This window comes from Lytechinus pictus, chromosome 2 (assembly GCF_037042905.1).
Source record: "Lytechinus pictus isolate F3 Inbred chromosome 2, Lp3.0, whole genome shotgun sequence".
In the NCBI taxonomy this organism is placed as follows: domain Eukaryota; kingdom Metazoa; phylum Echinodermata; class Echinoidea; order Temnopleuroida; family Toxopneustidae; genus Lytechinus; species Lytechinus pictus.
The window spans coordinates 66,199,094-66,215,670 of NC_087246.1; the positions used below are offsets into that span (position 1 = coordinate 66,199,094).

At 40.0% G+C, this 16,577-nt stretch overlaps 1 protein-coding gene across 1 annotated transcript; it reads right to left on the reverse strand.

Annotated features, from left to right (window-relative positions):
- Window positions 1-768: 768 nt before the first annotated feature.
- Window positions 769-15,560, reverse strand: LOC129253774 (uncharacterized). The gene is made up of 6 exons (XM_064095447.1): window positions 15,354-15,560; window positions 4,802-6,555; window positions 4,155-4,422; window positions 3,459-3,877; window positions 2,501-2,698; window positions 769-1,952 (listed from the first exon to the last, which is right to left on the reverse strand). The coding sequence occupies exons 1-6, from the start codon at window positions 15,529-15,531 to the stop codon at window positions 1,449-1,451; spliced, it is 3,321 nt and encodes a 1,106-aa protein (XP_063951517.1). The 5' UTR covers window positions 15,532-15,560; the 3' UTR covers window positions 769-1,448.
- Window positions 15,561-16,577: the final 1,017 nt, after the last annotated feature.

The window sequence follows — 16,577 nt, forward strand, 5'->3', positions numbered from 1 at the left end:
AACTGATTGCGGATTTGACTTCACTCTATGTACACAAAAGAGTTTATGTACAGATTATTCAAGATGTTGCATGAGAGAAACTTCCATGAAAATTCCATGAGGCCTTATATCCACTTTTTTGGAAATAAGATATTGGATCTAATCTAGCTTGCACTCTTAAAAGTTTAAACAAATGTAGTAACTCAATTTATAAAGCAAAACAAAAAACCCACATGTTATATCACTTTTCCATGGAAATATGTGTGTAAGTTGAATACTAAGAGTATAATATTCGTTCTTGCATGGGTAAAGGTTGTTAATTTCCAGCTGGAAATGACATTATATTACAAATTATGTTTATGATGGCCCCTTATTTTAAGGGTCATTTGTATCGTACTGGGTCGATAAACAAAATTTTCAAATTGTGTCCAAGTCACTAACTTCAATCAACGAATAAAAATTACTCTATAAGGCAAGGAGACGATAAGATTGCCGTTTTGTATAAACTGGCACATAACTGCAAATAGATAGGTAATATATTAAATATACCCTGTCCAATTGATGAGACAAAATCCCATGTGTACAACAAATTAACGAGTGGGGCGCTATTGAGAGACGTATTTGGTTCCCTCGCGATAGGTCAGATGCATAAAAAGTAGCAATTGCGTTTGTTAGGCTTTTGTTCGATTCCGTTGGCATAAAAATGAGCGAGCAAATGCCTTTGCTAGTAAGCTAAAGCAATTGCTAGCATTTGCTTGATGATCACGCTATTGCCAAAAAAATCAAGCATTTGCTTGGGGTTGTTTTTTTCAAGCGCGGTCAGAGCAGCCTAAGCGTTAGACAGCTGGCCGTCTCTTTCGAGGAGTTTTTTAACATTTTTATTTTTATTTTTTTTTAATTTCTCTGTAATTGGTGAGTGGAGCCAACGGAGTTCAGCGGAACAACATAACAGAGACCAAAGCTTTTGGTCTACTTGAGCGTATGCTTGATCAGGGTGTTTGCGTTTAATAATCATGTTTATGCACCTGAGAGAGAACCCCAAGGTGTACCGTAGCCTACATGTACATGTTTTCTTCCTAGTCAGAGCAAACCAAATGCCAACTATATCATTTCATTAATTAGAAACAAGTTAAAGGAATAGTTTGACACCACGTCTAAGGAAAAGATGTTGCATGAGATAAGCGGTATTTTGCACTGCCACACATCTGCAACGCGAGTCCTTCCTTTGTTCTGTGAGTCGTGCTCGCAACAGCGTAACGTCACTATTGTTAAAACCGCTAGCACTTGCTTTCTGAAGGCAATATCAAAAGGGTTGTGCTTAGGAAATAAAGCAATTGTTAAGGCATGATCCTTTGCTTGGCTAGCAACTGCTTACGGTGCTTGAAGAAATTGCTTTCCTGAAATTACTACATGTCCTTTTTTATGCATCTGACCCATGTCTCACTCCAAACCACTGATCCGTATACAGATCAGTGCTCCAAACTCTCATGAAGGGTTGGCAGCCCTGAGACTTGAACCTGCTGTACATGCTGAGGGACTTGCTGAATCTGCATCATGCTCATTACCAGCTCGGCGTCGTGAGGGATCATGGAAGCAACCAAATTACGGACCGCACTCTGGTCATCCGAGTGCGGAACAACCTGCTCAACAATCGAAATCGGAACCGGCTCATTGGCGCTGGTTGTCGGTATACCCGCGTGCACGGCTGCTTGCTGAATGCTGCTGTTACCACCGTGTTGCTGTTGTTGCTGATGTTGATGGTGCCGTTGTTGTTGTTGCTGCAACTGTTGGTGGTTACCGATGTGGTGACCGGCATGGTAGTGATGATCGGCAGTGATGACCTCCGTAATATCGCCACTGCTTGAGATGATCTGTTGAGCGACACTCGGAACTGTGTATTCGATTATCTCTTGGACTTGGTCCATTGCGTTGTTTGCATCGACATGGATAGAGGTTGGTATGGGATTATCGATCTGTGCATTAAAATAAAAAAATTAACAAAAAAATAATAAGAAACAAAATACTTCTGTTTAACCGTCTTGCAAACTTCCTCGTCTTGATTTAATTTATACGATATAGTTTTTTAACATAGAGATGTATTCACATCTGCTTCCCTGAGCATAAATAATGAATCTCCCAATATGATACAAAGATTTTCAGTCAAAATTTCCCCCAAAGAAAATTACCTTACTACAGTTGGGTCGATTGCAATTTGCGGCGCCAATATTAATTCGTTCTTGATATTTTTTTGTTCTTTGTCTGTGTTTTAAGAAAATATTTTCTTTCAATATAGACTTCCATATTGCACAATTATTGTATAGATGTTAAGTATGGCCATTTAGCTTCTCTAATATAAATGGGGAGAAAACAAGTTAAAATGATTATTGAATTTAATTGTACGAATGTGGGAAATGGCAACATAAGCGATCAAAGGGTTAAAGAGGTGATGGCAACAGTCTAGCCCAGATCAATACCTGAACCTCCCACTTCCCCGAAACCAAAGACCAACCAACCAACCTACCCGTGTGGCAATGATTCTATGTTCCTGATGTTGGGAACCGTCCTGTATGCTGTCGTTGTTCTGGATGATGTGGACCTCCTGTGAAGCCACTGCTGCCGCCAACCTACTGAGCGCTGACGATCCTACTGATTCTTCTTCAGACAGCCCTTTGGTGACCATCATCTGGCCACCAGGACCAAGGACTGTATGCACGGGAACCTTCAGGATGAAAGTGAGACATTATAAATGATTGCCATTTGAGAAGGCATTGGATTTCATATGCCACTCTAGTCTACACCCAGCTGTTAGTGGGCTTATATCAGTAGGTATTTCTTGAATGCTGTAAGCAATGTTTGCCGAGCTAAGCTAGGTTCATAATATGGAACATCTTGGCTGTTTTGGTGGTTTTGTGTCCAACACCTTATATCAAATGTTATTATTATTATTACATAGTATCCCATTTTGGCATGCTGCTCGTTTATAACCATATGCAAGTTGAACGTAAAGATTATCTGGTCATGTGGAACATGAAGTCAGATGTAGTCTGCCAAATGTTATAGTATACATAATATTACATTAAACAGAGACCAAGAGCAGATGAAAACTCTTCACCATTTGCATACAGGCATATTTATTACTCCAACACAGAATGTTCACCTTAATTTGCATATGACCCTCTTTCCTGAAGGTTCACACCAATTAAGCTTACCAGTTGTCAGACAACCAGAGAGAAATCATTGGATTTTACCTGAATGAGAACGTATGCTACTTCTTTATGGTAATTATAACTCGTCATTGCTGGAAAACTTTAAAAGATGGATTGAGATATTACTTAAAATCACTCGCCAAAGGAAGTACAAGACAAGATAAAACTACTTTCTTTTAACATGTTTAATACCCTCCCAAAGCACCACACCGCAACGCGCTCGCCCGCCCTAAAAATAACAATTTCATTCTCTCCAGTATAATTTTGTCTTACCTCCATTAACACTCCTTCGGGTATGCTCCCTCCCGCTTGAACTTGGATGGCTTGAATATTATCCCTATCCTGTAGGATTGATATAGTAGTTGTCTGTTCCATCGGTTGTGTCTTCTGCGGTTGCTGCCGTCTGGTCTTGCCAGTCTTCGCCAGTTTGAGTTTGAAATTTGAAGCCTTGTTCATGTTTCGCTTTTTGCCCGAAGGTGGTCGGAGTGGCGCTGGGATGGAATGGTTGTTGCTGTTGACGATGTTGACGGGACACTCGGGCATCTTGTCTTTGAGCTCTTTCTGGTGGGTGTCCATGTGCTTCCACATATTGCCACTGTACGCCGTGCTCCATCCACAGATGCTGCAGTGGTAAGGACGGATGTTGGCGTGTTTGCACATGACATGCTCAGAAATTATCTTGTTTGTCGCGCCTGTTGTAAGAAGAAAACAGGAAGTATATAATACACAAAGTCCAACCATTTAATTGACAACATGCTAAAGGCTTTAGATATCACTGCATATTTATTTCCTACATTATGTTATTTTGAGCTGTTTCTTGTTAACATTACCTTCAAATATATGAATGTACGTGGTAGCAAACAGTAAATATTAAAGAGATATAGTTCTTTCATGATACCACTTGTGGACTTGCAATTCGATTCCGCGATCGCGTTCCACGAAAATAGAAAGTGCATCAAGATACTTTACCTCTGAAATCACAATGGGGACACTTCATCGGTCTATATCCATCGTGGGTGCGAAGGTGCAGCACCAGGTTGTTCTTGGTCTTGCTAGCATAAGGACAAAGATTACACTTGAACTGGCGGTTCTCGTTGTGAATGCGCATGTGGTAGTCCAGACTTGATTGCTTCCGACCCACGTAAGGACACTGAGGGCAGGGGAACATGAGCATTGATCGTGGGTTGGTGTACTCGTCACCGTTGATGAGAAGTCCATGCTTCTGTCGAATGTGATCCTATAAGATGGTGGCATATAATATCGATAGTCATTAAACAACGTAGGACAGTGATATGACATAATATATCAGATAATTGCATCAACCCCAGTACTTCTGCAGAAAGAAAGTGAGTGGAATGAGAGTAACAACAAGTAGAACACATCGATTCATCATAATGTTTTTAGTAAAAGCCTCGGGACTCATGCATCTAGATTGTGGGATAGCATTTAAGTTTGACAAAGTAATAATTCCTGCATTTTGTACTAAATCATTTTTTAAAAATATTTACCAAATGCAATTTATCTAAAATTTTCAAAATGAGAATATGTGTTGGTTATCATAAATGGATCATATATGAGGCGGAATTGTGCTTATGGGGACTTGGCTTGAAAATTACCTTTAAAACAGCCTTGTCAGCACATCTGTAATCACATGTGATGCACTTGATGTTCTTTTCCTCGTCTAAAGCATGCATTCGTCGGTAATGGACCTTCAGGTTGTATGGAGTTGTGGTGCACTTCCCGCACTTATCGCACATGTAGTTCTTTGCTCCTGTATGGACGATATTGTGCTTCTTTAGATCATGAAATCGATTCGAGGAGAAGTTGCACTTGTCACACCGGTGTAGCTGCAGCAACCGCTTGTGCTCCTGGGCCATGTGCAATTGCAGTGACGATTGTTCGCTTGTAACAAACTCTTCGCACTCCGTACAATGGATCTGATTGCTGCCAGTGCGATAATGTCCACGGCTGTGTTCCGTCATCTTCTCTTCTTCGTTAAACTTGGCAGTGCATACCTCACAAACAAATGCCACAAGGCGACGCTGGAACTTTTCTCGATCCTCCCCCTGCATCCTGTGATGGAGATTCTGCTTCTTTACAGGGGGTCCAGTTTCTTTGGATGGGCGTCCAACAGGCCTTTTACGCTTTCGAGGTCTACCTCTTCTCTTTGGTTCCTCATCATCTTCTTCTTCCTCATCTTCAACATCGTTTTGTTCTGTGTTGACATTAGCATCGTACGAGTCTACTTTAATTTTCTTATCCAGGTAGGACGAGAACTCAGACAGATCGGTACCGGGTGGTTTCAGTTTTTGCACTAGCGGGGGTTTTATATGTGCCAATGCTACGTGAGTTTTCAGAGCACCAAACTTTGGGAACTCTTTCTGACACCCCTCAAAGTCGCACGAGACCCAGGTTAGCATTTGGTCGTGAACTTTTCGGTAGTGATGGCGCATGTTACGCCAGTGAAGACACATGAACTGACAAATAAAACACCGAAATCCTTCCATATAAGGCACATGGCATTTCATGTGGACATCAAACTCGGCCTCTGCCATTCCTATCCCATGACACCTCTCGACCTCACATCGATACAGATCTAGACTATGTTTATCATTATATGTTTTCTGCCACTCATCTGTACGACCCCGGAGGATCCGTTTGAACACTTTCGTGGGAACCACGATATCCAATTTCTGTTTCTTTAAACTTCTTTCTTTTTTAGACTCGACGTCGTCAATAGCGGTCCAGTTTCGATCTTTTTTCCGATGAGCTCGTCGCTCGTTTTTCCTTGGGCGACCTCGTCGCGATTTGAAATCCCATGATTTAATTTTTAAAACGCTCTTCTTGGTCTCTTTTTGCTCTCCCTTCTCATCTTCGAGGATGGTAATTTGGTCATCTTCTACGTCATCTTCGCCATCGTCACTTTCGTCAACATCATCGCTGCTCGCTCTCCCTAATGGCATCCTCTTTTTTCTTTTTCTCATTCCCCGACCAAGGTGTTTCGGTTCGTCCTCTAAGTTCGCTGGCTCTGGAGACAACACCTTCTTTTTAGTCTTTACAGCACCTGCCTTCTTGCCTTTGGGTCGACCGCGTTTTTTGGATGGCAGCTTAGCAGAAAAGTTGACTTCCTCTTCTTCCGTGACTTTATCAGCAACCTTTTCTTTCTTCTTATCTTCATCCTCCTCGGCTTTTTGCCCTTCACCACTCTTTCCGTCAGCTTTCTTCCCCTTCTTTGTTGGTGTGATATATTCTACCTCGATATGCTCGCTGAGAAAGTGTTGCGCAATTTCTGATTTGGCAGCTCCAATAAATTGACAAAGCTTACAACGAAATTGAACTTCTCCTCCGGCCTCATCCATCTTGATTTCATCTAGAAATCAAAACGAAACATGAAGGAATACTTCGATTATAAATGATCAAGACTGAAGAAAAAATAGACGGCTTTAGGAAGCTAAGCCCCCATGCCCTTTAACCCTTATTAAACTTGGGGTAAATTTGCCCCCCCCCCCTCGACAAATTTGGTCTCATTTGGTTATAAGGAAACATAACCATAAATAATAATGAAAGTGGAGGTAAATATATTATAACGTTTTGGTGTGACACTCTCACTTTTTTTTGCCCAGCATTTACTACACCTGGGGGGAGAGTGACAAATGCAGATAAACGCCTTGCCAAAGGACGCAAGTGCTGCGGTGGGATTTGAACCCCGCACCTTGTGGTTCAAAGTCCGGAGAATCATCCACTGAGCCACAAACCCTCAATACTTCTGTAGTTGTGTATGATGCGCATTCTGTTCATGATTACAAAAAAAGCGCTTAAAACTTAACATTTTTTCTGTATATCAACTGAACTTTAACTTCAAGATTTGTTATTATCCAGTATGGTACGTATGCTATTCATGCATAAAATAAAAGTCAATGGCCCCTTTCAAGTCGATAAATACCAAAATCTTCAAGCTCCTACTCAACCCTCGCATTTTTGTTGAACACATTAACTAAAATTCTTTCCAAAAGTACATAACCGAATGGCCTGTTTCAAGTTAGAATACCCCACACAAAAAGCTTTTCTTTACTGAGCTCCGTATCATTAATACCTATAAACAGTCCCCATGACCGTCCATTTGCGCGTACTTATCGCTTGCATTCTTATTTAGGCCGAATGAAGAAAGGGGGTTTTGGGGGGTTAATAAGTACTTCAATCATTTGGGACACCACCCCCCCCCCCTTCCCCACCTCCCCTATATTTGGATCCTTCTATGAAATGTGTGCTCATTCATCTACATTTCGACCAAAGTACTATCCTCAAACAACTTACTTCTTGTCAAAAAGTTACGGCCTTAATTACCGAAGCGATGACGTCATAGCGGCCTGGTTTTATGAACCCGCCGAATGAAAGCGTGTTTCTCATAGGAGAAAATGGCTGCTATCGGAATTTGATCGCTTGCAACCTATTTTTCAGACGAGCCTATGGGTCTTTTCACACGAGAATATTATCCATCATTGCAATAATGATTGCTATTGTAATCGTGACTGTGATTAGCGTTCGTCATTCTAAACGTGTTCTAGTTTGGTTTCATACGTGCTAAATATTCGCCATTAACATTATTTTTCACTGGAATCATCATTCCCCGGCATCATTCAAATTACGATTCCTTTACCGTGTGAAAGGGCGGAAGTCATTTGCAAATACAATTGTGCACAGTCCCACAGACGATCGTCAGCTGCGACTCTGTTTACACTGTTATAAATAATTCAAACAACGCTGTTTATTATGTGAATCGCACAGTAATTGTTTGAAAAGTTTAAACAAGTGTTTAAAATCTTAAACAACCATGCATGATAATATTTGAATTTAAACTTTGTTTAAGATTTTAAACACTGTCTTGTATAATGTTTAAACAACTACTGTGCGATTCAGATAGCGAACAGCGTTATGTAAATTATTTTTAACAGTGTAGAACCAGGCCGCCATGACACCATGGCAACTGACGTCACACTTCGGTACTCTATTTTAGAGGAACTCGGGGTATATCAATATGTATATAGATCTGAGGCTAGACGGTGACGTCCAGCGGCGTAACAGGGGTCGGTGGCCAGGGGGGGGGGGGGGGGCAAGAGCCAAAAATTTCCCGGTCATATCATGGTATGAACAGGCGTAATGGTGTAATGAGGCGACTATTTTGAGAAGGCCAGAATATATCTTTAAAAAAAGTTGCGAGCGAGCGAAGCGAGCGAGCAAAATTTTTCACCTTTTTAATACAAAAATCAAATTTTGTGATAGATTTTGACATGATATCCAGAGAATAATATATTTCATTCTTCTCTCTTTAGATTCCTTTTTTGTCACGGTGGTCTGTACGCCACTGTGAACAGGATTCGTTGCGGCAGTAGCGTGAAGAGTAAAAACCAAAACAAAACAAAAAAACAACGAGGGGCGCAGTATAGCACATGTGCTAAAAAGCTGCTTTATATATAAGTCCCGAGCGAGCGAAGCGAGCGAGAAAAAAAATCAACTTTTCATGAGAATCTAACTTTGACATTATTTTCAGTAATTAAAATCATATCCTTCAATTTTCCTTTGCTTTTCTTTCCTCCTTTTTTTGTTGTTCTTGTCTGTAGAACTTTTTGGGGCCATGGCCCAACCCTTCCATACGCGTTTGGGGTCCGGGGCGGAGCCCCCGGAACTTCTTGATATCAAAGCCATTTAAACCTCGCAGATTACCGCAATTTTAATCAAATCGCGGGCATATACAGAATATAGCTTTTACACAACACATTTATTAAACCCAGTTGCATAATGAACAAAATATTTTGAGGGGGCAAAACATAGCAATGTGGGAAAATTTTGTAAAAAGTCGCCAGCGTGCAAAGCGAGCTGGAAAAAAATTGCCTACCGAAATTAAATTCTAATTATGTGATAGATTTTTCCATTATATTCAGCAAATAACACATTTCATTGTTTCCATTCATTTCATTATACGTTGTCTCCTATAATTTTTTATTTCCTCTTGGGTGTGGAACCACGACCCCCCCCCCCCCCCCTCCTCCTGTATGCCAGTGATTGAACGTGATTGAACGGGGGCGTTATAGAGCCATTTGAAGGTTAAAGATGAAGAGCCCCCTACTGCGTGGGGTCTGGGGCAAAGCCCCGGTAGCTTATTTGCATAAAATTTAGCAAGCTTGTAGCACAATGTTGTATGCAGTCCATCTTTCTTCCCGCTCTTTAATTTCAATCATCGGCAGCCCGGTCGTATTATTTTTTTTTTCTTGTCCCTTTTCTTTGTTTTCCAATTTAGCTTTTGAATAATTACATTCTACCTTCGTTTCCCGCTATTGTTTGCCATTTTGCCATCTTTAAATTTATTTCCCACCGTGCTATTGCATTACATAGGCCTATTTCTCAATGATTTGTTCTTTCTCAAATGTTCTTCTTTCGTACATTTTCCCGCTTTCCTTCCTTTCCCATTAAAAAAAGAGTTTTCTTCGTTTTCTTTTCACTTTTCTTTTTCCCTTTCCTCCTTTCCTTTTCCACTTTCCTTCCCCTTTCCCTTTCTTTCTCCCTCCTTTTTTTCTTTTTCCCGTTTTTCTTTTATTTTCCCGGTGAAATCCGCCAGGGGGGGCAACTTGCCTCCCCTGCCCCCCCCCCCCCCCCCGCCTGTTACGCCACTGGTGACGTCATCACTCTCGATGAAATAATATAGTTGTTCCGGTCAACGGTACATATTTATGTCAACGTAAAAGTCTGCTTATAATTTGTTGTCTCTTTGGTTTGTCCGAGGTGAAGCAGTAATAGGGGAATAGGGCTGTAATTAAGGAAAGGTAATTGATCTGCTGCATTATGTAATAAAACACGCACAATGTACATATTTTGTATCTATTTTCAAGGCGTGGGGTAGATTGAAGTGACAAGTAATAGCACCCAAATGATAAATCGTTCAATTCCTTGCAACTTTGTCTGGTTTGTGTAAGTGGTGCAAATTTGACAATAACAAACATATTTTCATTGTTTTCTATTATTTCAAATGGCAATGGCAATTTTTCATGGGGGTTTCAGTTATGTAAATAATAGAACATGCAGTTAAAGGCCAACTTCAACGAAGCTACGAATTGGTTGAATAGAAAAAAAAATATCTTGAAACGCATAATAAAACTGAAATATAATCAAAATCAAAGGTACAAGATATAAAGCTATGGCCTGCATTAAATTCCGCAATCGTGGGTGGTATGCAAATGAGGGAACTATTGACGTCACTGACAAACCTATTCCTTCTGTACGTTATTAGACATCAAATATCTCTTTAAAAAATAAAAGCAAATTCATTGGAGGGCGGATTTTATGGCAAGGGTTTCCGTTTTGCTCTAGAATTTAAAGATATTTTGGAAAGATAGACATATATCTGTAGATTTTGAATTGCAAATTTGATACAGGTCTTTTTGTGTCTTATACTTATACAAAAAATATTTAATTGGGCCTGTTACACACTCTTTTACTTTGAAAACTAAATTTGCAGTAAGAATATTTCAACTTTTATTTGATCACAAAATGTGGATATCATATTAAACACATGACAAAATATATTTCAAAGCCTTATTATGTCATGATATTGGGCGAAACTAACAAATTTGAAATGAGCGAGACATCATGGTACTCCTTCTTTTTACCTCGATGTTTCATTTAATGTCACGTTTGATGCCGCAGGGATAAAATATGCCAGGCATGTGTTTCATTGGCTTTTTCTTGCATATTGTATTTGTAGACAAAAGATTCCTACCTAACTACAGACTTACTGGCCGGATACAATAGGAAAAATGCTTTTGAAATTATAGTTACTTTTCGCTGCCTCTGGTCGGATATTATGAGCAGAGTTGGAGCAGACACACTGCTAACTTTTACGGAGGAAGCAAAAATAAATGTTGCAATTTTTAGTGAAATGTGATTTGAATTTACTCGACTGGCCGCATGTGGCCGCGACTGTGACACATAATATCACGAATGGGTGTATTCCCTGAAACTAATCTTTACTTTTTTCCAATGAGGAAGTGTGTGGAAATTTGTAAAATGTTGATTTAAAAATTTTCAAATTCTGAGGTATTTCATATTTTGAAACGGTTATACAATATTTCGTCCAATTTCAGGACATAAGGCTTTGAGATTTTGTGATCAAATAAAATTTGAAATATTAACACATATCACTTTTCAGTATTCCCATGAAACTGGCGGCATCACACAAGTCGCCATCAAAGGCTACAGTTCGCCAGTGTATTCATTTGTACTTCTTTAGAAATCGAAAGCTATATGATTAATTTGTATTTCGTCAACACTCCAACATTTTTACCTCCATGGTCCGCGTAGACACATGATGTTGGTGAATAAGAAAAAAAAATACAAATATATATAAATATCATAATATCGCTTGATAATCTGGTTTGGCAATAATCTTGGCCTCTTTGCCAGTACATCACTTATGATAATTAAGATTATTATTATTTGCAAATCAAGTTGAAGATAATCCAATAGAAAGAAAAGAAAGGAGGGGCCAAAATGAAAGGGCAATTAATGATCTAATAGATGCGTCAATCGGGGGGGGGGGGGGTACGTGATCCCCCATAAACTTATTGTTTTTTTTGGGGGGGGGGGAATATCTGCCCCAATAGTTTTGACAACTGTAAAAAGTCATATGTGATCCATTATGTAAAAGGCAAGCATCACAAAAACACTTAACTCAGCGTAATACATTAAACATTGTATTTTTAAAAATGTCAAGTTATAGACGCGCTTTGCGCGTAAGAAATAGGCCCAGATGTAGACAGATAAATTGTATTTTTATTCGATTTGCAGCCAAAGGCTGAATAACACCTACTAGACTTTGTTAATAAAAATGTATATCAGTGTATAATGAGGAGAATACAGAGAGAAATGTATACAAAAGAAATAGTAATGTCAGGAAGAATGGGAGGAGATTAGGAGTAATTACAGTAATACATAACATTTTAACACAATGAATATATTTGGCATAATTATATACAGTTGAACAGTGTGGAAAGGTATAACAATAGCTAGCTGTGAAATTCTGTATAAAAAAATTAACATTAAAACAAAATTAGCCCCTACTCTCGCTGAAACATGCAACGCCCCTGGATCCAATGCATGAAGATAACCAGTACCATGGATGGACCTACTAGAGACCAATACGAGATAAATGTTGGGAAAATTATGAACAGAATCAGATGAATAGGAACAATAAAAGAAGCAGGTTGAAACTGTCAACTGCATGGAAATATATGACAAAGCTGAGCTAAATACAAACCTGCAACTAACAAAAGTGAATAACAAAAGCCGAAGTGAGAGCAGCTCGAGCTGCATGGGGAGCATTTCATTAACATTTTACACCAAGTCATGTCAGATCTAACAACTTTGAATTCCCCTGATTTTGATTGGCTGAGAAGCAATATTACCATAGTAACCAGGCGCCTCGGAACGGCCGGTTTTGAAAGTGGGGGGGGGGGGAGGAGTCTGATTATGCAAAAATAAATCACAATTACATGGTACTTTTTACGGTTTTGTACATGTATGGTTTTTTTAAGTGGGGGCGTAAGCCTCCCCATGCCACGCCCCCCCCCCCCCCCTCAATCCAGTGCCATGCACATGGCCCCTGGTAACTATGAGGTACTCCATGGTAAATTATTATCATTCCATGTCCTAAGGAACACACAAAAACTTTTGCCACAGGCATGACAGCAGCGGCGTAACAGGGGTCGGTGGCCAGGGGGGGCAAAAGCCAAAAATGTCCCGGTCATATCATGGTATGAACAGGCGTAATGGTGTAATGAGGCGACTACTTTGAGAAGGCCAGATATTGCGTATCGGGCAGAATTTATCTTTTTAAAAAAAAGTTGCGAGCAAGTGAAGTGAGCGAGCAAAAAATTGACCTTTTTAATACAAAATACAATTTTGTGATAGATGTTGACATGATATCCAGAGAATAATAATTATATTTCACTCATCTCTCTTTAGATTCCCTTTTTTTTTTTGGTGATCTGTACGCCACTGTGAACAGGATTCTTTGCGGCAGTAGCGTGAAGAGTAAAAAAAAAAACAGGGGCGCAGTATAGCACATGTGCTAAAAAGCAGCTTTATATAAGTCCCGAGCGAGCGAGAAAAAAATCACCTTTTCATGAGAATCTAACTTTGAGCAATTTTTTGACATTATATTCAGTAAATAAAATCATATTCCTACTCTTTTCCTTTGCTTTTCTTTCCTCCCTTTTTTTTTGTTCTTGTTTGTAGAACTTTTGGGGCCATGGCCCAACCCTTCCATACGCAGTGCTGTGCGGTTGGGGTCCGGGGCGAAGCCCCCGGAACTTCTTGATATCAAAGTCATTTAAACCTCGCAGATTGCCGCTATTTTAATCAAATCGCGGGCATATGCAGAATATATATTTTACACAACACATTTATTCAACCCAGTTGCGTATTGAACCAAACATTTTGAGGGGGCAAAACATAGCCATGTGGGAAAAATTTGTAAAAAGTCGCCAGCGTGCAAAGCGAGCTGGAAAAAAATGCCTATTGTATGCCGGTGTTTGAACGGGGGCGTTATAGAGCCATTTGAAGGTTATAAATGAAGAGCCCCTACTGCGTGGGGTCTGTGACAAAGCCCAGGTAGCTTATTTGCATAAAATTTAGCAAGCTTAATTATAGCACAATGTTGTATGCAGTCCATCTTTCTTCCTGCTCTTTAATTTCAATCATCGGCAGCCCGGTCGTGTTTTTATTTTTTTTTCTTGTCCCTTTTCTTTGTTTTCCAATTTAGCTTTTGATTAATTACATTCTACCTTCGTTTCCCGCTATTGTTTGCCATTTTGTCATCCTTTAATTTATTTCCCACTGTGCTATTGCATTACATATGCCTATTTCGGAATGATTTGTTCTTTCTCTTTCTCTTTCGTACATTTTCCCGCTTTCCTTCCTTTTCCATTATAAAAAGTTTTTTCTTCGTTTTCTTTTCACTTTTCCCTTTCCTTTTCCTCCTTTCCTTTTCCCCTTTCCCTTTCTTTCTCCCTCCTTTTTTTCTTTTTCCCGTTTTTCTTTTATTTTCCCGGTGAAATCCGACAGGGGGCAGCTTGCCCCCCCCCCCCCGGCCCCCCTAGCTGTTACGCCACAGGCATGACAGGCACAGCAAAAATCGCCCATTTACAGCCCACTCCTAAATAATATATTGGAGTATTGACATCATCAACCTGCTCATAACTTTTTCAAAGAAATCAATGCCAACTTGCTTTCAAAATATATTTCCTTATCCGATTCTGATGAATTTTTCAGTGTTTTGTTTGTCTGATCTGTTCAAATCATATTATAAACAAATAAAGAGGGGGGGTCGGGATCAAGCTATTGATCAAGGCACTGGCGTACCTTGGAATTTCCAGAAGGGGGGCAAATATTTTGGAGGATATTTCGTCCGCGAAAAAAATTGACAAGCAAAAAAAAAAAAGGATTCCTTACCAGAAAAAAATAAGACAATCGAAAAAAAAAAAAAAAGGCCTTCAGGTTCAAAAGAGGGGGTACGGTACACGTCTGTTTTTATTGCATTTTTACATTACAAATTATTAATTTGGCTTCTCAAAAAGGGGGGCACGTCCCCTGTATCATTTGTGACTCGTCAGCGGGCTCGTCAGGGGGGCAGGGATACGTCCCCTGCATGAGTTGTGACTCGAGTACGCTAGTGCATGTAGGGCAGCTAATGGGTTCGATTCCCCCCCCCCCCCCCCCCCCCTCCCAGTGGCGCAGTCCAGGCTCCGGCCCTCACTCCACTTCAGCGAAAAACTGGGAGATTTGGATGAGGAAAACTCAGTCTACTCTTCATAGAGCAAGAGCCTCAAAACTACTATATCTTGAATGGACAAAATTACGGGACCCGCATTTGTGGTCGCATGCCATGGCAGCATCGTTCAATACAATGCCCTTATTTATGCCATACACTCACACACAGTGTGCGAATGGAACGTGAAACGTAGTGTGAATGAATAGGCTCTGCACGGGCCGCCATCTTGAAACAGTTTAAACGGCGAACCAAAATACACCGATAAAGTTAAGATTTTCTCCAAACTCAGAGAGCAAATTCTCGTTTTCAATATACTAAAACAATAATAAGATTATTTTAAAACTTACCAGGGTACCCGAGAACTGATTTATTATAGAAAGTTGAAATACTGGAGAGAAATTCTTCGTAATTTGCCCAGGTACGGCAGTCTAGATTTCTTCTGACTAGACTTTCGCGAGTCGTCGTTCGCGCTAGCTCGTTTTTGATACGTACACAGTATAGTAGCTGGCTAGCTAGATGCTCCATACATATACAGCGCTCGCTCAGTCGTGTGCAAAGTGTTTGCATTCTATTCGACAGAGCATGCGCAAATTCTCGAAAGTATTGTGTCAGCATATATTATTTGTCAGCTGCCCGGTCAGCTGACACAATTTATTGGCTCGGAAGCTTTGTCTTTGCTCATCTTCTTTCTTTCTTCTTTTTCTTCGTCTTCATTTTGTTCTTATATTTTCAGGAGCCAGGAAACCGGCCAGAGGGGATCGCGGTCGGGGGGGGGGGGGGGTGCCATGGGGGCTTCAACCCCGTTTTTCAATAAAACGGTGTACAAAAACGTAAAATAACTATATCTGACAGTGTGTTGCGTAATATTTACCTTAGGCAGCACCCACTGGAAAACAAGATATGCTACCAAAATAGATTGTTTTTGCTTGTCAATTTAATTCAGTACCCCTATAGTATAATAAAAATCGTTCCCAGGGCCCGAGGATATCCTCTAAAATTAAATAAAAGGTAGGGCCTATATACGTGTCAATGTCTTGCTCCTGACGGTCTGAGATCAACCAAAATAACTAAGTGACCGTCGAATTTCCGACTTTTACTTCGAAATTTAAGTCCAGTAGACGCTGTTCATAGTTTTACAATAAAGCCTTTATGGACCGTTCTGTTTATTGTTTATGTCATATTCAATGGAAGGTGTGAACCAACATTGATCAAATTGATTCTTATATCAAATATCAATACAGTGGATGTTCAATAAAGTCACTTTTCGTTAGCAGATAGTTTACCCATTTTGACACATGTGTATAAATGGGTAAACTATCTGCTAATGAACAGTTGAAACTATGTTAACACATATCTAAAGCTCTGTAATTTCTCATTCACGCAATTCTAGGAATATTGCACCCAAGAGGCCAAGATCATGTTTTGTTTGCTTTTTATTTGTATTTATTTAGACAAGTAAAACATACAAAGTATAGGATTCCCATGCAGGTCAAAATATGTCCGCCGTGTCAGAGCAAGTGTCCGATTAGGTAATTCAAATGTCAATAGGGAACTCAAATGTCCATATAGTC